Genomic DNA, 25688 nt, shown 5'->3' with positions numbered 1-25688 from the left:
AGATAGATAGATAGATAGATAGATAGATAGATGATAGATAGATAGATAGATAGATAGATAGATAGATAGATAGATAGATAGATGATAGATAGATAGCTGTACCTGCAACCTGAACTAATAAAAGGCTCCCATGCATAAGGGTTGTACACATTCTGCAAATGCCTATTGTACAGGCTAGCTGGCTGCCATTTGCCCTCCAAGCACTCGGACCATTGCACTTGCTGCACGTTAGGTAGTTCTGCCCTTGCCTTCAATAGCATAAATTTTCTTATCTTATCTACCCTGATGTTGCTAATTAGGGACAGAAATAAAAGAGCTACTAAACTGATTAAGCAATAGAGTTTCAGAAGTAAATTACATAAAATGTGGGTGAAATAAATTATGAAACTACACTGAAAAGTTCTCCTAACCAAACATTAAAGGGATACTAAACCAAAAAAATGTATTTTATGATTGAGATAGAGCATGCAATTTTAAGCAACTTTGTATTTTACTCCTATTATCAATTTTTATTCATTAAAGAAGTCATGTAAGCTATAGAGCCAGACAATTTTTGGTTCAGACCCTGGACAGCAGTTGTTTAATAGTGGTTGTATTTAGCCACCAATTAGCAAGCGCAACTCAGGTTCTGAACCAAAAATGGGCCGGCTTCTAAACTTACATTCTTGCTTTTCAAATAAAGATAGCAAGAAAATGAAGAAAAAATGATAATAGGAGTAAATAAGAAAGTCGCTTAAAATTTCATGCTCTGAATCATGAAATAAAAAATTTGGGTTCATTGTCCCTTTAAGGGCATAGAACACAGAGTGTTTGATTGCAAAGGGCTATGCTACTGTATATATATATATATATATATATATATATATATATATATATACACATACATATATGTGTATAAATATTTGTATGTATGCACATATATATGTTTTTATGTGTATGTTTGTATTTATGTGTTTTACTGTATATAAACTGTATATAGATAGATAGATAGATAGATAGATAGATAGATAGATAGATAGATATTTAACATTAACATTATCAGATATAGAAATATATATTTAATAATAAAATTACATTTTTATGTGGAGAAAATAGGAATGTAAAATCATCGCATTTTGGGATTTGCACTTTAGGTCTAACGCGGTATCTGATTAATGCAAATTAATAATTGCTAACCTCAATGCGCGTTATTGAAATATTACATATAAAATATTATGCAATATTAATAATAACTTTTATATATATATATATATATATATATATATATATATATATATATTATGGATTATTGAGCATTTTATACAGTATGTATTATAATTTTTAATAATTATTATTAATATTTTTTTATAATTGATATCTTATATCTTAATAACGTGCATTGAGGTTAGCAATTCTTCATGTGTGTTTAACCTGACACCCTGTTACAACTAGAGCAAAAATCACAAAATGCAATGCGCATTTTTTTTACGTTCCTATTTCTTCACATTAAATATATATAATATATATATATATATATATATATATATATATATAATATTGTTAATGTAAAATAGATATCTATACCTATATATCTATAGGAATAGATATACAGGTATAGGTATATACAGATATATATATATAGAAATATATATTTACAATAAAATTATATTGTTCTGTATATTAAGAACATTGGAATGTGAAATATTAATAACCTGTCAGGTTAGTACGTGAGCGATAGGTGTTGGGTTTTTTCTTCTGCGTTCTCAATTGACTTCTATGGGGAGAATACGTTAACATGGTTGCAGTATTGCAAAGCCCTTTAGTTATCGCACAATAGCTTTCGCTTGCGCACAAACTTTTTACATTTAACTTGTAATGTGCGCCCTACCTGACAGGTGCAAAAAGATTTCTTCTAGTGAAGTTTATGCTTGAGCGAAATTTTTAAATGGCGTGCCACTTGTTATCTAGCTCTATACATGGAATTATATTTTGGACTCCTTTTAAAAAACTGCAGATGCTGAACATGTCTTTAAACCATTGTTTTCTAAATCTCTACTCCACCCCAGGTTGTGAAAAAACATCACCAACCAATTGTGCAGTTGGTTAAGGAAGAGCAGGAGAAAAGCCTATACAAGCAATTACTTAAACTCCTGCCTTGCTCCCTTTAGTGGACAGATTCCCTACCTGGGAACATTGCTGGTCTGCATGTAAATATATGAAAGCCTTTGAGCTTAATGTTCCTTTAAAATATTTCCATACATTTTTACAACAATTAACATTTCTGTTATCATATAAAGATGAATAATTGTACTTACCTAAAATCCAAAAATGCGCAGTACAAGTGGACCTGGTTACTAATATTCACAGCTTCAGTGTACAGTCGTCGGGTCTTGAAAAAAAAAAACTATATGTTAGAAATGTCAATAATCAAAAATCTGAAATAATGAACCAGTTATAAATGATATAAAAGTTCTGTTTATTTCTACTCTTATAAAATCAATGTTTACTTAAAACATATAAAAATAAAAAAACAAAAACAAATCACTGTGTATGATTAAATTTGTTAAATGCATTAAAGGGTCAATAAACACTTTGAGATGGTAATATAAAATGATAAATTATATATATATATATATATATATATATATATATATATATATATATATATATATATATATATATATATATATATTATATATATAATCTACAATATACTTTCATTATTTATTTTGTCCCCTTTTCCTGTAATTCCATTCTGAAATTAGAAGTGGAAGTGCGGATCATTAATATATTGCACACTCTAGTGACCTATTTATAACTCTCCCTAATTGGCAACAGCAGAGAAGGTAACCTAAGTTACAACATGGCAGTTCCCATTGTTTTGAAGACACTAAGAGGCCTATTTATCATATGTCTGTCTTGTGAGCTGCTGGTGCAACGCTGCCCCCTGCAGACTCGTGGCCAATCAGCCGCCAGCAGGGGGGGGGTCAATCAACCCGATCGTACTCGATCGGGTTGAATTGCGGCGATTCCTGTCCACCTCATCAGAGAAGGCGGACAGGGTTATGGAGAAGCAATCTGGTGTCTGGTGTTTCTGGCGAGCAAGCAGGCTCGCCAGAAACACGGGGCATCAAGCTCCATTCGGAGCATGATAGATAGGCCCCTAAAACTTCACACTTATTTTGTCAATATTTAAACAACTAATGAAACTTTAAATGATAGATCTATATGTTATTCTCAGACAAATCTTTTCTTTGAATGCATCATTCTATCTAGCATTTACTTTGTGTTTAATGTCCCTTTAACAATATAAAAGTAAAGCGGATTCTTAAGACAAATGAAAACAATTCATTTCAACTGAAGGTATTTTTTGGCCTATTGCAATAAATAAGCGAGCTCTTCAATATGGTTGCATTAATCTGTGCAAATGACAAAGCTAGAAGTCTTGTTACACTAAGGGAGAACTTTTTCATTTAAAAACATTGATCTGCAATCGTTTCCTATTAGGAAAAGCCACAAGCAGGCACTCCATGGAGAGCAAATTGGCTTTTTGTTTAAAATAATATGTTTCTCTGGTTTAACTGAGCATGAAAGTTCATCTGTGAACTACTTCTGATTGTGCATCTGCAATCGATTTTATGACAACGACACCTGCAAGTTTTATGTAACGCCTTTCAAGAGCTGTCATGCTGAAAAACTTGTTTTTAGTCCACTGAACCTCTATGGGTAAATGGAAAGGAATTCAGTTTCAAATATACTGTCCTATAACTAAATTGGTCATAGCCATCTGAAGCAATGAATATCTTATATACTGCAGCTTTGCATAGATATACGCTGCCAGGATTTTAGCTATATCTTGGAAATGTAGTTCACTTATTCAAAGATTGTTAAAATCTCCAAGGTTCTTAATTTGGAAACTTCATTATTTCCACATGGAGGAATATGATACTTTTTGCTAGAATAATAGTACTTTATTTTTCTTTGGCCAACCACATTGGCGTATAATGCAAACCTAATTAATTCATGCCCCATACAATTTGCTTTTTGTCTAAAGCCTTCTTCATCATTTTCTTCAATAACTTAAAGAGACATTGTCACATTTCATACAATATTTCTTGATTTAATATTTCATGGCTAGGTATCAATAATTTTATAGCAATTACCAACTTCATAAAAACACACTTACCTTCTCAGGATTATTAATTATTTAATATTATTTATTTGTATAGAGCCACAAAATTCCCTAGTGCTGGGTACAGAGACAGCGGTATACAATTACAAATATTTGTGAAAAGACACAAAAACATAACAAGCAAATCTAGTACTTAAGGAAGAGGGTCTTCTGCTCCGGAGAGCTTACCGACTGCAGGTTGAGGGTGCAGAGACATAAGGTTTTGGGTAGCGTGTCACATTATTTATTATTTATTATCGGTTATTTGTAGAGCGCCCACAGATTCCGCAGCGCTAATGAATTGTAGTTGTAGCAGTAAAAAGAACTATTTTGGTTAGGATAAAAAACAGAGGAGCTATGTTAAGCCTCTGTGATTAGGTGAGTTTTCACTGAGCATCTGAAGCTATACAAGGTTGGAATCTTATGGAGTGGGGTATAGAGTTCCAGTGGACAGGAGCAGTCCGTGAGAAGTCTTGGAGACAGGAGAGGGATGTAGAGATAATAGGAGTTGAGAGATGTAGGTCAGAGGTTAATCGAAGATGATGGGCTGGGGAATATTTTTAGATCAAAGAGGAAATATATAGATGGACGTGACACTGTTGAGTGCCTGTTGAGGGTTAATACTTAAAATTCCTTTGCATGGGCAGCCAGTTTAGAGACTGGCAGAGAGGAGAAGCTGATGTAGATCGGCGACTTAGGTGGATGAGTCTAGATGAAGTATTCATAATAGATTGGAGGGAGGAGAGGTGGTGTTTGGGAGGGCCATTTAGAAGTAGATTGCAATAGTCAATGCCTGACAAAATTAGGAAATTAAATTTTATTTTTGTAGTTTCTTGAGTAATAAAAGGACGAATTCTGGAAATGTTGCATAGGTGTGCACAGCATGCTTTTGTAAGCACTTGTATATGAAGGGTGAATGTGAGTTTTGAGTCAAGTGTGACCCCAAGACAGCGGACCTAGTGTGACGTGCGGAGTACAGAGTCTCCAACTGTCAGGGAAATGTCAGATGTCTCGAAGAGGAGGGAATAAGTAACAGTTCAGTTTTACACAGATTGAGTTGGAGGTAATGCAAGGGCATCCAAGAGGAAATTGCAGAGAGACTGTTGGTAATCTGGTTGAGTAAATAGGGAGAGATATCAGTAGAAAAATGATAGATTTGGGTATAATAAGCTTATAGTTAGTACTAGAACCCAAAGTAGGATATGTTTTCCAAGGGAGGATGTAAATAGAGAGAAAAGCAAGGGACACAAGATTATCCCTACTGATAGAAGCACAAAAAAATGTCACTTAAAATGTCCTTGATCAATTTTTTCTCTTTATTCACTATCTTTCACTCGCCACAGTTCAATTTCCACTTGCCAATGGCGATTGGACGCGTAGAAATTTTGAGCCCTGAATAAAGTCCTTAGTGCTAGTTGTTTGAAATAAATGTTGAATGTTTACAGAAAATCTTACATTTGAATATTCATATACCAGCATTCAAATGTTAATTTACAGAGAATTGTCTAGATTAATTAGAAAGGGGACATTAAAACCCACAGATTTTCTTTCATGATTCACACAGAGTGTACATTTGAAAAAAATAATAATAAAATCTTGTATTATCCCCTTTACTTCATTCGCTTGGTATCCTAAGTTGAAAAGCAGGTTGGTAGACTGAGGAGAGTGCATGTGTTGGAGTACCTTACATTTTGCAAGAGAACTAGATGGCAGCAGTGCTTTCTGCTATGTAGTGCTCCAGACATGTGCAAGCTGTCTACTTAGGTATATTTTCAACAAAGAATACCATATAACAATATATAACAATATATATATATATATATATATATATATATATATATATATGTGTGTGTGTGTGTGTGTGTGTGTTATTATTATTATTTATTATTATTTATTATTATTATTATTATTAATATACAATAAACTATACAATAAACACTGCCTTTTTAATGAGAAATGAATTAGCACACTAAACACTATACAGTATATTTATTGTATAGCTTAATAAACACTACAAGTAACATCTCCTAATTTATCAACCTAAAACGACAAAATGTTCAATTAAATTAATATTTTCACTAACCATATGTGAATAGTTCAATAACATTTGGTAAAGTAAAAAGGCAGAAAATGTGATCACAAAAAATAAGAAAAAATACATTTACTTCTGAACTGAGAACATTGTGAAACACAATTTAAGATAAAGATGATTTTGTAAAAATCCTTTGCCTAAGGGGAGCACAGAAGTCAACGCATTATATTTACAAAAAGAAAAACCTGTAATAAAATATTAGACAAGAGTTCTCTCCTTTTAGTCCTTTGCTTTGAGCAGATGTTGTATTAAGACAAGATGTGAGGAACAGATAAAAGAATGAAAAACATTGCTTTAGGGACAGGTCACAGTAGACTGTGTTTTTGTGCTAAATTAACTATCTGCCTTTTGCCATTATTCAAGGAATGCTTAAGAGGAACATTCTTGACAAATATTTACATGAGCCAGTGGCATTGCAACCTTCCCCAAATAATTACAGTATCTCCATGATAAGAAGAACATTAGTTAATAATGCATTAAAGCAGGCTTTCTGATAATAAATCACAATAGACAAGAATTGCATGCCCTATTTTATGAGAAAGTCAATTATCATTGATCAAACTAGTAACGTTGTGCTGTTCAAAGAACAAAATCTGATAATATGTGTAAACAACACATTGCAAAATTTAATGAGGAAGAAAATCAAAACAGTGTTTAGTTATACTTGTGATTCCCAGACCAAAACATTAAAGGAACAATAACAAAAAATAAAATATAAAATTATGAGCCAGATCACGAGTGGAGCGCAAAAGTTTGTGCGCAAGTGATAAGGGGTTTTTATCGCAGGAGTTTGTGCTCATCGGGCTTACCACTGGTATTACGAGTTGAAATAAATGCGATCGCTTAAGCGCAATTGCAATTTACACTAGAATTATTACCGCAATTTCAGAACTCTGGTTAACTGTTTCGCTAAACAAAGAAGGTGCACAAAACACATCAAAAATACATTATAAAGTACAGTTACACTCATAACTCCAGCTAATAAAAATTATTTAAAAAAAATATATAGCACACAAAAGTTATAAGGGCTCAAAGATAGGAAGTCTCAGGTATTTAAAAAAAAGGCAGGCAAAGGGATTTAACATAGACATAAATTCATATACAGATGTATGTATGTATATATAATATGTCTATATATGTATAAATATGTATTTATATGTTCAACATTAATAACCCATAAGTATAGGTAAAAAGAATTCCACAAGACACAAAAAAATAAAAAATTTAAACTTGGTTGCAAAAGCAAAGTATCAATTAAAATGTAACTTTTATTATTGCTACTTACTAAAATGAACAGCAAGAAAGGGTTTGCTGCCCGGCTGTGATTAAAAACACTTCAATACTTATTATATATATAGGGAGTGCCCTAAATTGTATTTGTTAGCTCTATAAATATACAAATCTAAATATGAGAATATAGAGGACAAGTAGTAGACAAATTAACAACACTCTATAAATGAAAAAGAAAAACAAGCAAATATTGCAAAAAACAAATAAATAATAATAATAAAAAGTATATAAATCAATGTAAAAGTCCCATATATCAATTTGAGGGTATATTAAAAAAAGCAACCAGAGTGTGTGGGTAAAGTCCAGGTCCAGGCAGCTGTCTGTTAGTGGATCAAGGGCCAAAATCCAGGGGTCAGAAATCTGTAGAAGATGAAAGGAAACAGAAGCGCCACAGTATTGTATGTACTTGTGTGAAGATATACATAAAATGTTTCACTCACATTTATTTAAGCACCCCTCTTGTTGCAAATAGCGCAGACTGGAATCAAACAGTGATCCAGCAGACTGACCTCCGGTACAGCTCCAACCGCAGTGTAATGGATCAGGATACTGTGTCTCAAAAAAGATTTCCTGCACCATATGAGATGGTAGTGGTGATAAATGATGATATAGCAGTAAGTGGTAAGTTAAAAACGTACTTTAATAAAATCAAATAAGAACAGCAACGCGTTTCTCAGCCAACCAATGGCTGTTTCATCAGGCTTAAGCTTAAACCTGATGAAACAGCCATTGGTTGGCTGAGAAACTAGTTGCTGGATGACTGTTTGATTCCAGCCTGCGCTATTTGCACCAAGAGGGGTGCTTAAAGTGAAGGTAAACTTTGATGAATGAAAGCCCGGTTTTTAAAAAACATAATTTATGCTTATCTGATAAATTCCTTTCTCCTGTAGTGTAGTCAGTCCACGGGTCATCATTACTTCTGGGATATTAACTCCTCCCCAACAGGAAGTGCAAGAGGATCACCCAAGCAGAGCTGCTATATAGCTCCTCCCCTCTACGTCACACCCAGTCATTCGACCGAGAACCAAACGAGAAAGGAGAAACTATAGGGTGCAGTGGTGACTGGAGTATAATTTAAAAATTTAGACCTGCCATAAAAAACAGGGCGGGCCGTGGACTGACTATACTACAGGAGAAAGGAATTTATCAGGTAAGCATAAATTATGTTTTCTCCTGTTAAGTGTAGTCAGTCCACGGGTCATCATTACTTCTGGGATACCAATACCAAAGCTAAAGTACATGGATGACGGGAGGGACAGGCAGGATCTTTATACGGAAGGGACCACTGCCTGAAGAACCTTTCTCCCAAAAACAGCCTCCGAAGAAGCAAAAGTGTCAAATTTGTAAAATTTGGAAAAAGTATGAAGAGAAGACCAAGTTGCAGCCTTGCAAATCTGTTCAACAGAGGCCTCGTTCTTAAAGGCCCAAGTGGAAGCCACAGCTCTAGTGGAATGAGCTGTAATTCTTTCAGGAGGCTGCTGTCCAGCAGTCTCATAGGCTAAACGTATTATGCTACGAAGCCAAAAAGAGAGAGAGGTAGCAGAAGCTTTTTGACCTCTCCTCTGTCCAGAATAAACGACAAACAGGGAAGAAGTTTGGCGAAAATCTTTAGTTGCCTGTAAATAAAATTTCAGGGCACGGACTACATCTAGATTGTGCAGAAGTCGTTCCTTCTTTGAAGAAGGATTAGGACACAATGATGGCACAACAATCTCTTGATTGATATTCTTGTTAGTGACAACCTTAGGTAAGAACCCAGGTTTAGTATGCAGAACTACCTTATCTGAATGAAAAATCAGATACGGAGAATCACAATGTAAGGCTGATAACTCAGAGACTCTACGAGCCGAGGAAATAGCCATTAAAAACAGAACTTTCCAAGATAACAGCTTGATATCAATGGAATGAAGGGGTTCAAACGGAACACCCTGTAAAACGTTAAGAACTAAATTTAAGCTCCATGGTGGAGCAACAGTTTTAAACACAGGCTTAATCCTGGCCAAAGCCTGGCAAAAAGCCTGAACGTCTGGAACTTCTGACAGACGTTTGTGTAAAAGAATGGACAGAGCTGAGATCTGTCCCTTTAAGGAACTAGCAGATAAACCCTTTTCTAAACCCTCTTGTAGAAAAGACAATATCCTAGGAATCCTAACCTTACTCCATGAGTAACTCTTGGATTCGCACCAATGTAAGTATTTACGCCATATTTTATGGTAAATCCTTCTGGTAACAGGTTTCCTAGCCTGTATTAAGGTATCATTAACTGACTCCGAAAAACCACGCTTTGATAAAATCAAGCGTTCAATTTCCAAGCAGTCAGCTTCAGAGAAATTAGATTTTGATGTTTGAAAGGACCCTGAATTAGAAGGTCCTGTCTCAGAGGCAGAGACCAAGGTGGACAGGATGACATGTCCACTAGATCTGCATACCAGGTCCTGCGTGGCCACGCAGGCGCTATTAGAATTACCGATGCTCTTTCCTGTTTGATCCTGGCAATCAATCGAGGAAGCATCGGGAAGGGTGGAAACACATAGGCCATCCCGAAGGTCCAAGGTGCTGTCAAAGCATCTACCAGGACTGCTCCCGGGTCCCTGGACATGGACCCGTAACAAGGAAGCTTGGCGTTCTGGCGAGACGCCATGAGATCTATCTCTGGTTTGCCCCAAAGTCGAAGTATTTGGGCAAAGACCTCCGGATGAAGTTCCCACTCCCCCGGATGAAAAGTCTGACGACTTAGGAAACCCGCCTCCCAGTTCTCCACTCCAGGAATGTGGATCGCTGACAGGTGGCAAGAGTGAGACTCTGCCCAGCGAATTATCTTTGATACTTCCATCATCGCTAGGAAGCTTCTTGTCCCTCCTTGATGGTTGATTTAAGCTACAGTCGTGATGTTGTCCGACTGAAACCTGATGAACCCCCGAGTTGTTAACTGAGGCCAAGCCAGAAGGGCATTGAGAACTGCTCTCAATTCCAGAATGTTTATTGGAAGGAGACTCTCCTCCTGAGTCCATGATCCCTGAGCCTTCAGGGAATTCCAGACAGCGCCCCAACCTAGTAGGCTGGCGTCTGTTGTTACAATTGTCCAATCTGGTCTGCTGAATGGCATCCCCCTGGACAGATGTTGCCGAGAAAGCCACCATAGAAGAGAATTTCTGGTCTCTTGATCCAGATTCAGAATAGGGGACAAATCTGAGTAATCCCCATTCCACTGACTTAGCATGCACAATTGCAGCGGTCTGAGATGTAGGTGTGCAAAGGGTACTATGTCCATTGTCGCTACCATTAAGCCGATTACCTCCATGCATTGAGCCACTGACGGGTGTTGAATGGAATGATGGACACGGCAAGCATTTCGAAGCTTTGTTAACCTGTCTTCTGTCAGGTAAATCTTCATTTCTACAGAATCTATAAGAGTCCCCAAGAAGGGAACTCTTGTGAGTGGTAAGAGAGAACTCTTCTCTTCGTTCACCTTCCACCCATGCGACCTTAGAAATGCCAGTACTAACTCTGTATGAGACTTGGCAGTTTGAAAGCTTGATGCTTGTATCAGAATGTCGTCTAGGTACGGAGCCACCGAAATTCCTCGCGGTCTTAGTACCGCCAGAAGAGAGCCCAGAACCTTTGTGAAGATTCTTGGAGCCGTAGCCAACCCGAATGGAAGAGCTACAAACTGGTAATGCCTGTCTAGGAAGGCAAACCTTAGATACCGGTAATGATCTTTGTGAATCGGTATATGAAGGTAGGCATCCTTTAAATCCACTGTGGTCATGTACTGACCCTTTTGGATCATGGGTAAGATTGTCCGAATAGTTTCCATTTTGAACGATGGAACTCTTAGGAATTTGTTTAGGATCTTTAAATCCAAGATTGGTCTGAAGGTTCCTTCTTTCTTGGGAACCACAAACAGATTTGAGTAAAACCCTTGTCCGTGTTCCGACCGCGGAACCGGATGGATCACTCCCATTAGTAAAAGATCTTGTACACAGCGTAGAAACGCCTCTTTCTTTATCTGGTTTGTTGACAACCCTGAAAGATGAAATCAGCCTTTTGGGGGAGAGGCTTTGAAGTCCAGAAGATATCCCTGAGATATGATCTCTAACGCCCAGGGATCCTGGACATCTCTTGCCCAAGCCTGGGCGAAGAGAGAAAGTCTGCCCCCCACTAGATCCGTTCCCGGATCGGGGGCCCTCACTTCATGCTGTCTTAGGGGCAGCAGCAGGTTTTCTGGCCTGCTTGCCCTTGTTCCAGGACTGGTTAGGTTTCCAGCCTTGTCTGTAGCGAGCAACAGCTCCTTCCTGTTTTGGTGCAGAGGAAGTTGATGCTGCTCCTGCCTTGAAGTTACGAAAGGCACGAAAATTAGACTGTCTAGCCCTAGGTTTGGCTCTGTCTTGAGGCAGGGCATGGCCTTTACCTCCTGTAATGTCAGCGATAATTTCTTTCAAACCGGGCCCGAATAAGGTCTGCCCTTTGAAAGGTATGTTAAGTAATTTAGATTTAGAAGTAACATCAGCTGACCAGGATTTTAGCCACAGCGCTCTGCGCGCCTGAATGGCGAATCCGGAATTCTTAGCCGTAAGTTTAGTTAAATGTACTACGGCATCAGAAATAAATGAATTAGCTAGCTTAAGGGTTTTAAGCTTGTGTGTAATCTCATCTAATGGAGCTGAGTCAAGGGTCTCTTCCAGAGACTCAAACCAAAATGCTGCTGCAGCCGTGACAGGCGCAATGCATGCAAGGGGTTGCAATATAAAACCTTGTTGAACAAACATTTTCTTAAGGTAACCCTCTAACTTTTTATCCATTGGATCTGAAAAGGCACAGCTATCCTCCACCGGGATAGTGGTACGCTTAGCTAAAGTAGAAACTGCTCCCTCCACCTTAGGGACCATTTGCCATAAGTCCCGTGTGGTGGCGTCTATTGGAAACATCTTTCTGAATATAGGAGGGGGTGAGAAAGGCACACCGGGTCTATCCCACTCCTTAGTAACAATTTCAGTAAGTCTCTTAGGTATAGGAAAAACGTCAGTACTCGACGGTACCGCAAAATATTTATCCAACCTACACATTTTCTCTGGTATTGCAACTGTGTTACAATCATTCAGAGCCGCTAACACCTCCCCTAGTAATACACGGAGGTTTTCCAGCTTAAACTTAAAATTTGAAATGTCTGAATCCAGTTTATTTGGATCAGATCCGTCACCCGCAGAATGAAACTCTCCGTCCTCATGTTCTGCAAATTGTGACGCAGTATCTGACATGGCCCTAATATTATCAGCGCACTCTGTTCTCACCCCAGAGTGATCTCGCTTACCTCTAAGTTCTGGTAATTTAGACAAAACTTCAGTCATAACATTAGCCATGTCCTGTAGTGTGATTTGTAATGGCCGCCCTGAAGTACTCGGCGTTACAATATCACGCACCTCCCGAGCGGGAGATGCAGGTACTGACACGTGAGGCAAGTTAGTCGGCATAACTTCCCCCTCGTTGTTTGGTGAATGATGTTCAATTTGTACAGAATGACTTTTATTTAAAGTAGCATCAATGCAATTAGTACATAAATTTCTATTGGGCTCCACCTTGGCTTTTGCACATATAGCACAGAGATATTCCTCTGAGTCAGACATGTTTAACAAACTAGCAATTAAACTAGCAAGCTTGGAAATACTTTTCACTCAAATTACAAGTAATATGAAAAACGCACTGTGCCTTTAAGAAGCACAGAAAAAAATTATGACAGTTGAATAACAATGAACCGGAGAAATTATAAAAACCAAATTTTTCCCGGTAAAGGCATAAATTTAGCAAAGGATTGCCCCCATTAGTAATGGATAACTAACCCTTAATAGCAGAAAAAAATGTACAAAATATAAACGTTTTTTTATCACAGTCAAAGCACAATCTCACAGGTCTGCTGTGAGTGATTACCTCCCTCAAAATAATTTTTGAAGACCCTTGAGCTCTGTAGAGACGATCCGGATCATGCAGGGAGAGAAATAGACTTTTGACTGAATTTTTGATGCGTAGCAAAAGCGCCAAAATAGGCCCCTCCCCCTCACACACAGCAGTGAGGGAAGTTCAGTAAACTGTCTTAAATTAAAATAAACGACAGCCAAGTGGAAAAACAGTGCCCAAAACAATTTTTCACCCAGTACCTCAGATAATTAAACAATTTAGCAAGCCAGCAAAAACGTTTAAAATCAAATAACATGAAATGTCATTAAACAGCCTGATGCTAGACGTTCCCATTGCAAGTTAGGCTAAAAATTATATGCATATAGTATTATCCCAGTGAAGTGCCATTCCCCAGAATACTGAAGTGTACACATATATACATAACAGCCTGATACCAGTTGCTACTATTGCATTTAAGGCTGAACTTACATTATATCGGTATTGGCAGTATTTTCTCAGTCAATTCCATTCCTCAGAAAATAATATACTGCAACATACCTCTTTGCAGGTGAACCTGCCCGCTGTCCCCTGATCTGAAGTTTACCTCCCTCCTCAGAATGGCCGAGAACAGCAAAATGAATCTTAGCTACGCCGGCTAAAATCATCCAAAAACTCAGGTAGATTCTTCTTCAAATTCTACCTGAGAAGGAACAACACACTCCGGTGCTGTTTTAAAATAACAAACTTTTGATTGAAGATATAAAAACTAAGTATAATCACCACAGTCCTCTCACACATCCTATCTATTAGTTGGGTGCAAGAGAATGACTGGGTGTGACGTAGAGGGGAGGAGCTATATAGCAGCTCTGCTTGGGTGATCCTCTTGCACTTCCTGTTGGGGAGGAGTTAATATCCCAGAAGTAATGATGACCCGTGGACTGACTACACTTAACAGGAGAAATACTATTAAAACAGGGGCACTTTCATTCATCAAAGTTTACAAAGCAGCCGTTTTGTTTATAAACTTACCATTCTTCTCTTCACAGCCAGAGCAGCTTCCCCCGCACGGAGATCCTCTCTTACACTTCAGAAATGATTAATCCGGCTTCCTCCAATCATGGCTTCCCCCCAGGGGAATCATTGCCTGAGGCCATGCCGTGATTGGAGAAAGCCTGATTAGTCATTGCTGACGTTTAAGAGAGGATCTCCGAGCAGGGAAAGCTTCCCCCCGAACAAAAAAAAAAACAAAACGGCTGCTTTCTAATCTTTGATGAATGAAAGTCCCCTTGTTTTGAATTGTATTTTTTAAAAACCGGGCTTTTATTCATCAAAGTTTACCTTCACTTTAAATTATGTACATCTTCACACAAGTACATACAATACTAGGGCATATGGCTATTCTGTTGCCTTTCATCTTCTACAGTTTACTTCCATACTTGTTGCAGGAAAATCATTAGGTAAGTAGATACATGTGAACACTTGAATAAATCAAGCCGTACTTTCGTATAGCAATATAATGAGTTCGCTAGGGGAAGGTAATATGCATCAAAACTCAGACCATAAATAGTGTGCTGCAGTGTTGTTTTAATGTTGTACAGATACGAGGAGATCACAAAGTAAATAGGATAATGTGTCTAGACAGAATCAGAATAAGATAAAAAGCTAAACTGCAATGGTAGTTAAAGCCAGAATGGCCGAATATCTCACACTATGGTGTGGCCTGTTAATGGAATCAATATATATATATATATATATTCCAGAAGAAAAGATTAATCCAGGCGTCTCCGGTTCCGTTTAAAAGAATATTTATTTCAATGGTTTAAAAAGGTATTTAGAAACAGAGCTTCCATAAGTTAAAATGTATTAGCACACCGTCTATATATATATATAACTTGCAAATATAAATTATGTGTAAACACTGGATTTAATCTAAATTAGTATTCGGCTGGCCGTTGGTAATTTTTAAAATCATTAGGTAAGTAGATACATGTGAACACTTGAATAAATCAAGCCGTACTTTCGTATAGCAATATAATGAGTTCGCTAGGGGAAGGTAAGTAGGTATGCATCAAAACTCAGACCATAAATAGTGTGCTGCAGTGTTGTTTTAATGTTGTACAGATACTAGGAGATCACAAAGTAAATAGGATAATGTGCCTAGACAGAATCAGAATAAGATAAAAAGCTAAACTGCAATGGTAGTTAAAGCCAGAATGGCCGAATATCTCACACTATGGTGTGACCTGTTAAAGGAATGTATATACTGTATATATACAGGTAGCCCTCAGTTTACGCCGGGGTTAGGTTCCAGAAGGAATGGTTGTAAATCGAAACCGTTGTAAATTGAAACCCAGTTTATAATGCAAGTCAATGGGAAGTGAGGGAGATAGGTTCCAGGCCACTCTCAAAATTGTCATAACACCTAAAACATTATTTTAAGAGCTTTGAAATGAAGACTTTAAATGCTAGACAGCCTTATAAACCAAATAAAATAATCACACAACACAGAATATATATTTAAACTAAGTTAAATGAACAAAAACATTTGCTAAACAGCTTTATAAACCTAATAAAATAATCACACAACACATACTTCATACTTGCATTTTTCTGCAAACAGTTCTTTCTATGCATTCCAATCTGGACTGAGTTATAGACAGGAAGATCTTGTTCCTTTGAAATCTGCTCGATAGCTCAGGTCTGGTTAAACTGATTAATTTCAGCTTGCTTGGCTTTGCTGCAACACAAGCGGACAGCTCCACCTACTGGCAATTTTAATAAATGCACTGCTTCTCAATGCTTTTCAATAGCAGTCACATGACTGGAAAAAAAGGTTGTTATTCTGAAACGGTGTAAATTGAACCGTTGTAAAACGAGGGCCACCTGTATATATATATATATATATATATATATATATAACTTGTAAATATAAATTATGTGCAAACACTGGATTTAATCTAAATTAGTATTCGTAATTTTAAAGTATGTGCAGATATTGCTAGACACCTAAATGGCACCACTGTGTTGAAATGGTGATTTCCAAACTGGGCTGAGTACAAGTATCTAACGGCTAGATTACGAGTTTTGCGTTATGAGCAGCTCAGTAATAACTTGCAAGTTATTTCCGCCGCTCACCTCCCTATAGCGCTGCTATTACAGGTTTTAAACCCAGCGTTAGCAGGCAATATTGCAGCATTGAGAAAAATTGAGCTCCATACCACACTCAAATACCAGCACTGCTTTGAGCTGGTTTTACGTGCTCGTGCATGATTTACCCATAGACATCAATGGGAAGAGTCGGCTAAAAGAAAGCCTAACACCTGCAATAAAGGAGCATAAAGCTCCGTAACGCAGCCCCATTGATTACTATGGGGAAAGAAAAGGTATGTTTACACCTAACACCCTAACATAAACCCCGAGTCTAAACACCCCTAATCTGCCGCCCCCAACATCGCCGACACCTACATTACACTTATTAACCCCTAATCTGCCGCCCCCGACACCGTCGTCACCTACCTACACTTATTAACCCCTAATCTGCCGCCCCCGACATTCCCGCCACCTACCTACACTTATTAACCCCTAATATGCCGCCCCAATGTCTCCGCCACTCACCTACACTTATTAACCCCTAATCTGCTGCCCCCAATCTCGTCGCCAACTACATAAATTTAATAACCCCTAATCTGCCGCCCCCGACACCGCCGCAACCTACATTATACTTATTAACCCCTAATCTGCTGCCCCTAACATCGCCGCCACCTACATTATACTTATTAACCCCTAATGTACCGCCCCCAATGTCGCCGCCACCTACATAAATTTAATAACCCTAATCTGCCGCCCCCAACGTCGCTGCCACTATACTTAAGTTATAAACCCCTAAACCTAACCCTAAGTCTAACCCTAACACCCCCTAACTTTAATATAATTTAAAAAAATTCTATCAGCCAATCGGAATTAAGGTAGGAAAAATCTGATTGAGCTTGCATTCTATTGGCTGATCGGAACAGCAAAAAGAATGCAAGCTCAATCTGATTGGCTGATTGGATCAGGCAATCGGATTGAACTTCAATCTAATTGGATGATTGAATCAGCCAATCAGATTTTTCCTACCTTAATTCCGATTGGATGATGTCATTTAAAGGAACCTTCATTCGGCGAGTAGGCGTCGGTTGAAGAGGATGGATCCGCGTCGGCTGGGAAGAAGATGGTTCTGCTCCGCTCCGGATGGATGAAGATAGAAGATGCCGCTTGGATGAAGATGTCTGCCGGTCCGGATGTCCTCTTCTGCCCGGATAGGATGAAGACTTCTGCCGGTCTGGATATCCTCTTCTGCCCCATCGGATGAAGACTTCGGCCCGGCTGGGTGAAGACGACTCAAGGTAGGGAGATCTTCAGGGGGTAGTGTTAGGTTTATTTAAGGGGGGTTTGGTTGGGTTAGAGTAGGGGTATGTTTTAATGTTGGGGGGGTTGTATTTTTTTTTACAGGCAAAAGAGCTGATTACTTTGGGGCATGCCCCGCAAAAAGCCCTTTTAAGGGCTGGTAAAAAAGCTGATTACTTTGTAATGTAGAATAGGGTAGGGACTTTTATTATTTTTTATTTTTTTTATTTTATTAGGGGGCTTAGATTAGGTGTAATTAGTTTAAAATTCTTGTAATATTTTTTTATTTTCTATAATTTAGTGTTTTGTTTTTTTGTAATTTAGTTTAGTTTATTTAATTGTATTTAATTGTAGGTATTGGTAGCTAATTTATTTAATTAATTTAATGATAGCGTAGTATTAGGTTTAATTGAAACTTAGGTTAGGATTTATTTTACAGGTAATTTTGAAATTATTTTAACTAGGTAGCTATTAAATAGTTAATAACTATTTAATAGCTATTGTACCTAGTTAAAATAAATACAAAGTTGCCTGTAAAATAAATATAAATCCTAAAATAGCTACAATATAATTATTCCTTATATTGTAGCTATATTAGGGTTTATTTTACAGGTAAGTATTTAGTTTTAAATAGGAATACTTTAGTTAATAAGAGTTAATTTATTTTGTAAGATAAAAATTATATTTAACTTAGGGGGGTGTTAGGGTTAGGCTTAGACTTAGCTTTAGGGGTTAATACATTTATTATAGTAGCAGCGAGGTCCGGTCGGCAGATTAGGGGTTAATACTTGAAGTTAGGTGGCGGCGACGTTGGGGGGGGCAGATTAGGGGTTAATAAATATTTTGTAGGTGTCGGCGATGTTAGGGGCAGCAGATTAGGGGTTCATAGGGATAATGTAGGTGGCGGCGATGTGCGGTCGGCAGATTAGGGGTTAAAGATATTTATTATAGTGGCGGCGATGTGGGGGGACCTCGGTTTAGGGGTACATAGGTAGTTTATGGGTGTTAGTGTACTTTAGAGCACTGTAGTTAAGAGCTTTATATACCAGCGTTAGCCCATAAAGCTCTAAACTACAGCCTTTCCATGGGCGTTAGGAGTCTTGTCGGTAGAGGGTGTACCGCTCTCTTCAGCCAATACTCTAAATACCGGCGTTAGGAAGATCCCATTGAAAAGATAAGATACGCAATTGGTGTAAGGGGATCTGCGGTATGGAAAAGTCGCGGCTTGAAAGTGAGCGGTACACCTTTACCTGGCCGACTCTAAATACCAGCGGGCGGCCAAAAGCAGCGTTAGGACCCCTTAACGCTGCTTTTGATGGCTAACGCAGAAATCTAAATCTAGGTGTATATTAATTAAATACAATTAACTAAATTACAAAAAAAAAAAACACTAAATTTCACAAAATAAAAAAGAAAATATCAAATATTTAAACTAATTACACCTAATCTAATAGCCCTATCAAAATAAAAAAGCCCCCCAAAATAAAAAAAAACCCTATCCTAAATTAAACTGCCAATAGCCCTTAAAAGGGCCTTTTTGCGGGGCATTGCCCCAAAGAAATCAGCCCTTTTTCCTGTAAAAAAAAAAATACAAACAACCCCCCAACAGTAAAACTCAACACCCACACAACCATACCCCCCAAGCCAGCAGAAGTCTTCATCCAGATGGCATCTTCTATCTTCATCCATCCGGCGCGGAGTGGCTCCATCTTCAAGACATCTGGCATGGAGCATCCTGATTGGAACAGCCAATAGAATGTGAGCTCAATCCTATTGGCATATTGGATCAGCTAATAGGATGGAAGCTCAATCCTATTGGCTGATTGCATCAGCCAATAGGATTTTTTTTAGTGTTAGGTTTTTTGGGTGGGTTTTATTTTTAGCTTAGGGTTTGGGCGGAAAAAGAGCTAAATGCCCTTTTAAGGGCAATGCCCATACAAATGCCCTTTTCAGGGCAATGGGGAGATTAGGTTTTTTATAGATAGGATTTTATTTGGGGGGGATTTGGTTGTGTGGGTGGTGGGTTTTACTGTTGGGGGTTGTTTGTATTATTTTTTACAGGTAAAATAGCTGATTTCTTTGGGGCAATGAACCACAAAAGGCCCTTTTAAGGGCCATTGGCAGTTTATTTTAGGCTAGGTTTTTTTTTTATTTTGGAGGGCTTTTTTATTTTGATAGGGCTATTATATTAGGTGTAATTAGTTTAAATATTTGATCATTTCTTTTTTATTTTGTGTAATTTAGTGTTTGTTTGTTTTTTTGTAATTTAGTTAATTGTATTTAATTAATGTAATTTATTTAATTGTAGTGTAAATTTAGGTGTTAGTGTAACTCAGGTTATATTTTATTTTACAGGTAAATTTGTATTTATTTTAGCTAGGTAGTTAGTAAATAGTTAATACCTGTTTACTAACTAGTCTACCTAGTTAAAATAAATACAAACTTACCTGTGAAAAAAAAATAAAACCTAAGATAGATACAATGTAATAGGTAAGTATTTAGTTTTAAATAGGAATTATTTAGTTAATGATATTAATTTTTATTTAGATTTATTTAAAGTTAGGGGTGTTAGGGTTAGACTTAGGGTTAGGTTTAGGGGTTAATAACTTTAGTATAGTGGCGGCGATGTTAGTGACAGCAGATTGGGGTTAATAACAGTAATGTAGGTGGCGGTGATGTTAGGGACAGCAGATTAGGGGTTAATAATATTTAACTAGTGTTTATGATGCGGAGGTGCGGCGGTTTAGGGGTTAATATGTTTATTATAGTGGTGGTGATGTCCGGAGCGGCAGATTAGGGGTTAATAAAAAAAATGAGTGTTTGCGATGCGAGAGGGCCTCGGTTTAGGGGTTAATAGGTAGTTTATGGGTGTTAGTGTTCTTTTTAGCCCTTTAGTTATGAGTTTTATTTTACGGTGTTGTAGCATAAAACCCATAACTACTGACTTTCAGTTTACGGTATGGATCTTGACGGTATAGGCTGTACCGCTCACTTTTTGGCCGGACAGGCAAACTCATAATACCGGCGCAAAGGAAGTCCCATTGAAAAAGGACTTTTGGAAAGCTGCGGCAGTTACGTTGCGTTACGGTCAAAAACGTTTGCGGTGCAGCTAAACTTGCATGCTCCTTTTTCACTCATACCGCAAAACTCGTAATCTAGCCGCTAGTTAAAATGAGAGTCTAGTTTTTTTAAAAAGTTTTTAGCAAAAGTGTTTTACACTTCCCCCCACCATCAAGGCATAGCACCACAGAAAAATATCTAGTAGGTAAATTAAGTATAATCGTTTATAAGTACTGAGCAAATTAAAATAACAGATATTCCGCTATAAACAAATGAATGTATTTATGTGTGTATTTATGTATTTACTGACATACAGGCATATACACATATAAACATATGTACACACATATATATATATATAAATATATATATATATATATATGTATAAATTCCCACACAAACAGAAACAAACCAGGATTTTTCCAAATAAAAGAGTCAAATTTATTGACGTTTCGGGGAATGGAACTCCCCTTCTTCAGAACATACAATGTACACAAAAAAACGTGCTTAATTACAGTGATACAACAAACAGAACCTCCTTCTTCCTGTCAAAAAAAAAAAGCAATGAAAATGACATAATTTACGGTATAGTTATAAATGAACTCGGAAGTTAACAACCTTCACTTCCAGTATTATCATATAACGTGATACTAAAACAAATGTGCAAAAAATAAAACATTCTTAATACCTTTTATAGGTTGTCATCATATTTACAAACTCATCAGTGTTGGATACATCCTTATTGTACCTAAAATAATCATGTGTTTTCAATCATATGTGCGGTCTCTAACCTGTTAAACAAGGGCCTTTCTTTTGTCCCCAATAAGAGGGTAGGTGAATTTGACTTTTTGATTGACATGCATAGGTTTTTAAAACAGCTGAAGGTGAAATAATTTTTCCAACACCATGAGAGGACAGTAGGAGGAGGGTTTCATATTTCAGGACGAGAAACTAAGTTTGATCCTGTCAATTATATCCCTAGTATAAAAACATTTGTAAGAATGGTACAGAACCAAGAGTTGGATAAATTTCCCACAATTAAATGGAGGGACAATCTGACTAGAAACCAACATGATGCCATTAAGAGCCTACAGGACAATGGAACAATAGTTATCCGCTCTGCGGATAAGGGCGGAGCCATTGTTCTGCTTGATTATGTTGACTATCGTAATGACATTATCTTGCAACTGAATGACCCTAACACTTATGAAAAATAAACTTTTGACCCAACAGACAAATTTAAAAAACAGTTGGAGATATTGGTTGACTTCAGAGTCTTGCATGGATATTTAACTGAATCATTAGGTAAACAAATGATTACTAATACTCCTATGATTTCAATTTTATATACAGTACCCAAAATACACAAAACCCTTGACAAGCCACCGGGCCGTCCCATTGTGTCCTCTCGGGACTCACTTTTACAACCGATAGCACAGTATGTTGATTTTTTGTTACAACCGGTGGTACAGGATACTAAAGCTTTCCTGCTAGACTCCAGTGAACTACTAAGACTCCTGAAAGAGATCAAAATAGAGGATAAGGATTTACTTGTAGTATTAAACATTAATAGTCTGTATACTATTATTCCACATTGGTTAGCACTTGACACCATGAGGGACCTACTTGTGGCCTCTGATAAATACGTGGGTCCACCCATAGAATTTGTAGTATAACTGGCTGAATTCTGTTTAACCAAAATTTACTTTAGGTTTGAGAAATCTTTTATTTCTCCAAGTGGCAGGCACTGCGATGGGGTCCAATATGGCCCCATCGTATGCCAATTTATTGATGGCAGGTTTTGAAAATCGTTACTTATGGTCAAAGAATGCACCTCAGGTAATTTTTAACAAGAGGTACATCAATGACATCTTGTTGATTTTGAGGGGGAGTCCTGAGAGTCTGCATGAGTGGTTCCAAGAATTCAATAACACTGACACAACAGTCAGGATTAAGATGTCCTTTAGTGAACATCAAATTGAATTCTTGGACCTGCTGATCATAAAAGAACAGATAGGTTTAGAGACAACTTTGTACTCCAAGCCCACGGATCGTAACTCCTTACTAATGTCCAATAGTTGCCACGCCCCTTCCCTTGTCAGAGGGATTATCAAATCGCAATATATTAGAGATATTAGAAACAATTCTAGCAGAGAGAAGGGGGAGTCACAAGTACAAGAGATGCAAAATAGATTTGCACAAAAAGGGTACTCACCCACTGTCCTTGAAGCAGTCAAAGAATGGATTAAGGATGCCACACAGGAGACACTATTATCCAAGAAAGAAAAACATCAAAACACTGAGAAGGATATTACTTTTACAACCACCTTCGCCCCTAACACCTCTAAGGTTGGAAATCTATTAGAGAACATTGGCATATTTTACTCTCGGATCCAAAACTGAAATTTGCAAAGGACACTCACCCTATTATTGGATATAGACACAATACTAATCTAAGAGATCTGTTGGTCATTTCAGACCCCATTAAATGCCACACAGATGAAGATTGTAAAACCACACGCAAGGGATGCTTTCGGTGCCCTAATTGTACCACATGTAATGGAATGATAACTACTAAAAAGTTTATCCGCATGGCAACCAGAAATATATTATTAACCATCCTATTATGTGTACTACTACACATGTTGTGTACATGATTATTTGCCCATGTGGCTTACATTACGTGGGGAAGACTTAAGGGACTATCCATGAAAGAATGGCCAACCATCGATCCGCAATGAGACAGGCCATAAAGAAAGGAGAATCCGAACAACTAGTAGCACATCACTGGTTGACAACAAAGCATCCAGTATCAGCTATTAAGGTGACTCTCATTGATCACATCCCCAAATTGCCTCGTGGAGGTGATAGGAACAAGCTGCTTCTTAGGAGAGAAGCTGAGTGGATGTTTCAATTGGGGACCATACACCCTAAAGGACTCAATTCTTTACCAGACTTTGGAGCATTGTCATAAGGTTGTGTAGTTATGTGACACAGTTGGAGGGGACACTGGTGGGTTGTGGATGGGGACTGGGTGGGGGTGGTCTTCCACCTGTGGACGGGATTCTTACCCCACATCTGAGTCAATGGTGTCTTTGTGTGATGGCGTGGATTACTTGTAGTTCACGTGATCACCATAAGTACCCCCTAGACCTGGATTAGTGTTTCCTTTCTCTACTAGTGGCACTGACACATACTGCAGACAATTAGTTACAGCATGTCCTGATTAGGGGTTATTGTATGAGTAATGTGGTAACAATGTTGCTAACATGCCATGTTGATTTATAATTGTATAGCCTATAATATATAGTTCTATGATATTTGTTCTTGTATCCAATTGAAAGCCGTATCCTATACAAATATGTATTTGAGCCATAACAACTTATACTGATGCCCATCCTCTATGTTTTAATTGCTTTGTACTATCACTGTATTGTTTTTGAGAATTAGTATATGTTCAACACGTATTAATATAAGTGACCATATAGTTTATATTTCCAGATTTGCATTGTTTAGATATAGACATAATGTCCACATGATTACAAACATCAGTAAGTATATGTGTTTGTATACAAATAGTATGGAAGTGACGTTGGATATGACGCTATTCCGGCAGGACCGGAAGTGACACAACTTCCGGTCCCCCGATATGAGAGATTGACGGTTAGAGACTGCACATATAATTGAAAACACATGATTATTTTAGGCACAATAAGGATGTATCCAACACTGATGAGTTTGTAAATATGATGACAACCTATAAATGGTATTAAGAATGTTTTATTTTTTGCACATTTGTTTGAGTATCACGTTATATGATAATACCGGAAGTGAAGGTTGTTAACTTCCTGGTTCATTTGTAACTATACCGGAAATGTAATTCTTGGCGCTTTTTTTGACAGGAAGAAGGAGGTTCTGGTTGTTGTATCACTGTATTTAAGCACGTTTTTTGGTGTACACTGTATGTTCTGAAGAAGGGGAGTTTCATTCCCCGAAACGTCAATAAATTTGACTCTTTTATTTGGAAAAATCCTGGTTTGTTTCTGTTTGTATGGGAATTTGTATATTTACACAAAACAACCGGGGGCTATACTGTATATAAGGGCATTTTAGCGGTTTGCAGTTAAGTAGATGAAAACATGAAAAAGCATATTTAATGCAATATTAATTTTTAATAATATTTACTGTAAATATTTCACATTCCAATGTTCTTTCCATAGCAGAATGTTTTATGTATTTATAAATAGTTATTCATACCTGCCTCTAGTGACTGCACGTCCCTGATTATCATCTATATATATAGGTATAGATATATATTGTGCAAAAAAACATCAGCTATATGTAGAAATATTTATTTATGAATAAATAGAAAGTATTCTGTTATGTGAAGAACATTGGAATATGAAATATTCATGTCGGGTTACGGGGAATAGGTGATCGTGCATGCAATATTTTATGTTCAGCTTTGTGCGCTCATCGGGTTAGTGCGCAAGCGAAAAGTTTACTTTCAACTCATGAGCGCAAACCAACGCGCACAAAAATCTTACTGCTAGCGCAATTAACGCTAGAGCAGGAGCAATAATTAGAGCTCCAATTGTAATCTGGCCCTTTATATATATCATAGTTGCCATCATTTAAAAATAAAATTCTGGGGACACTTTTCAGAAGAGCAAGCATGCAAGTTACCAGAGTATTGACGACCTACTGTTCAGCTGGTCCGCCCACTCAGATCACACACACATTTGATCGTAATAGTATAATTTGTTGTTTGCAAGTATTTTTTCTTCTGATTTGTGGCAGTTTAAACATCAATCACTC

At 37.4% G+C, this 25688-nt stretch overlaps 1 protein-coding gene across 1 annotated transcript in view; it reads right to left on the bottom strand.

The window, feature by feature from the left end:
* Positions 1-25688, bottom strand: part of ADGRD1 (adhesion G protein-coupled receptor D1) — a 1140767-nt gene that overhangs the window by 544069 nt on the left and 571010 nt on the right. The window contains exon 15 of the mRNA XM_053701862.1: positions 2295-2368. Within this exon, the coding sequence (XP_053557837.1) occupies positions 2295-2368 (74 nt within the window). The remainder of the gene's footprint in view (positions 1-2294; positions 2369-25688) is intronic.

This window comes from Bombina bombina, chromosome 2 (genome assembly GCF_027579735.1).
Source record: "Bombina bombina isolate aBomBom1 chromosome 2, aBomBom1.pri, whole genome shotgun sequence".
Classification (NCBI taxonomy): domain Eukaryota; kingdom Metazoa; phylum Chordata; class Amphibia; order Anura; family Bombinatoridae; genus Bombina; species Bombina bombina.
This window is presented reverse-complemented; position numbering and strand designations above follow the sequence as displayed.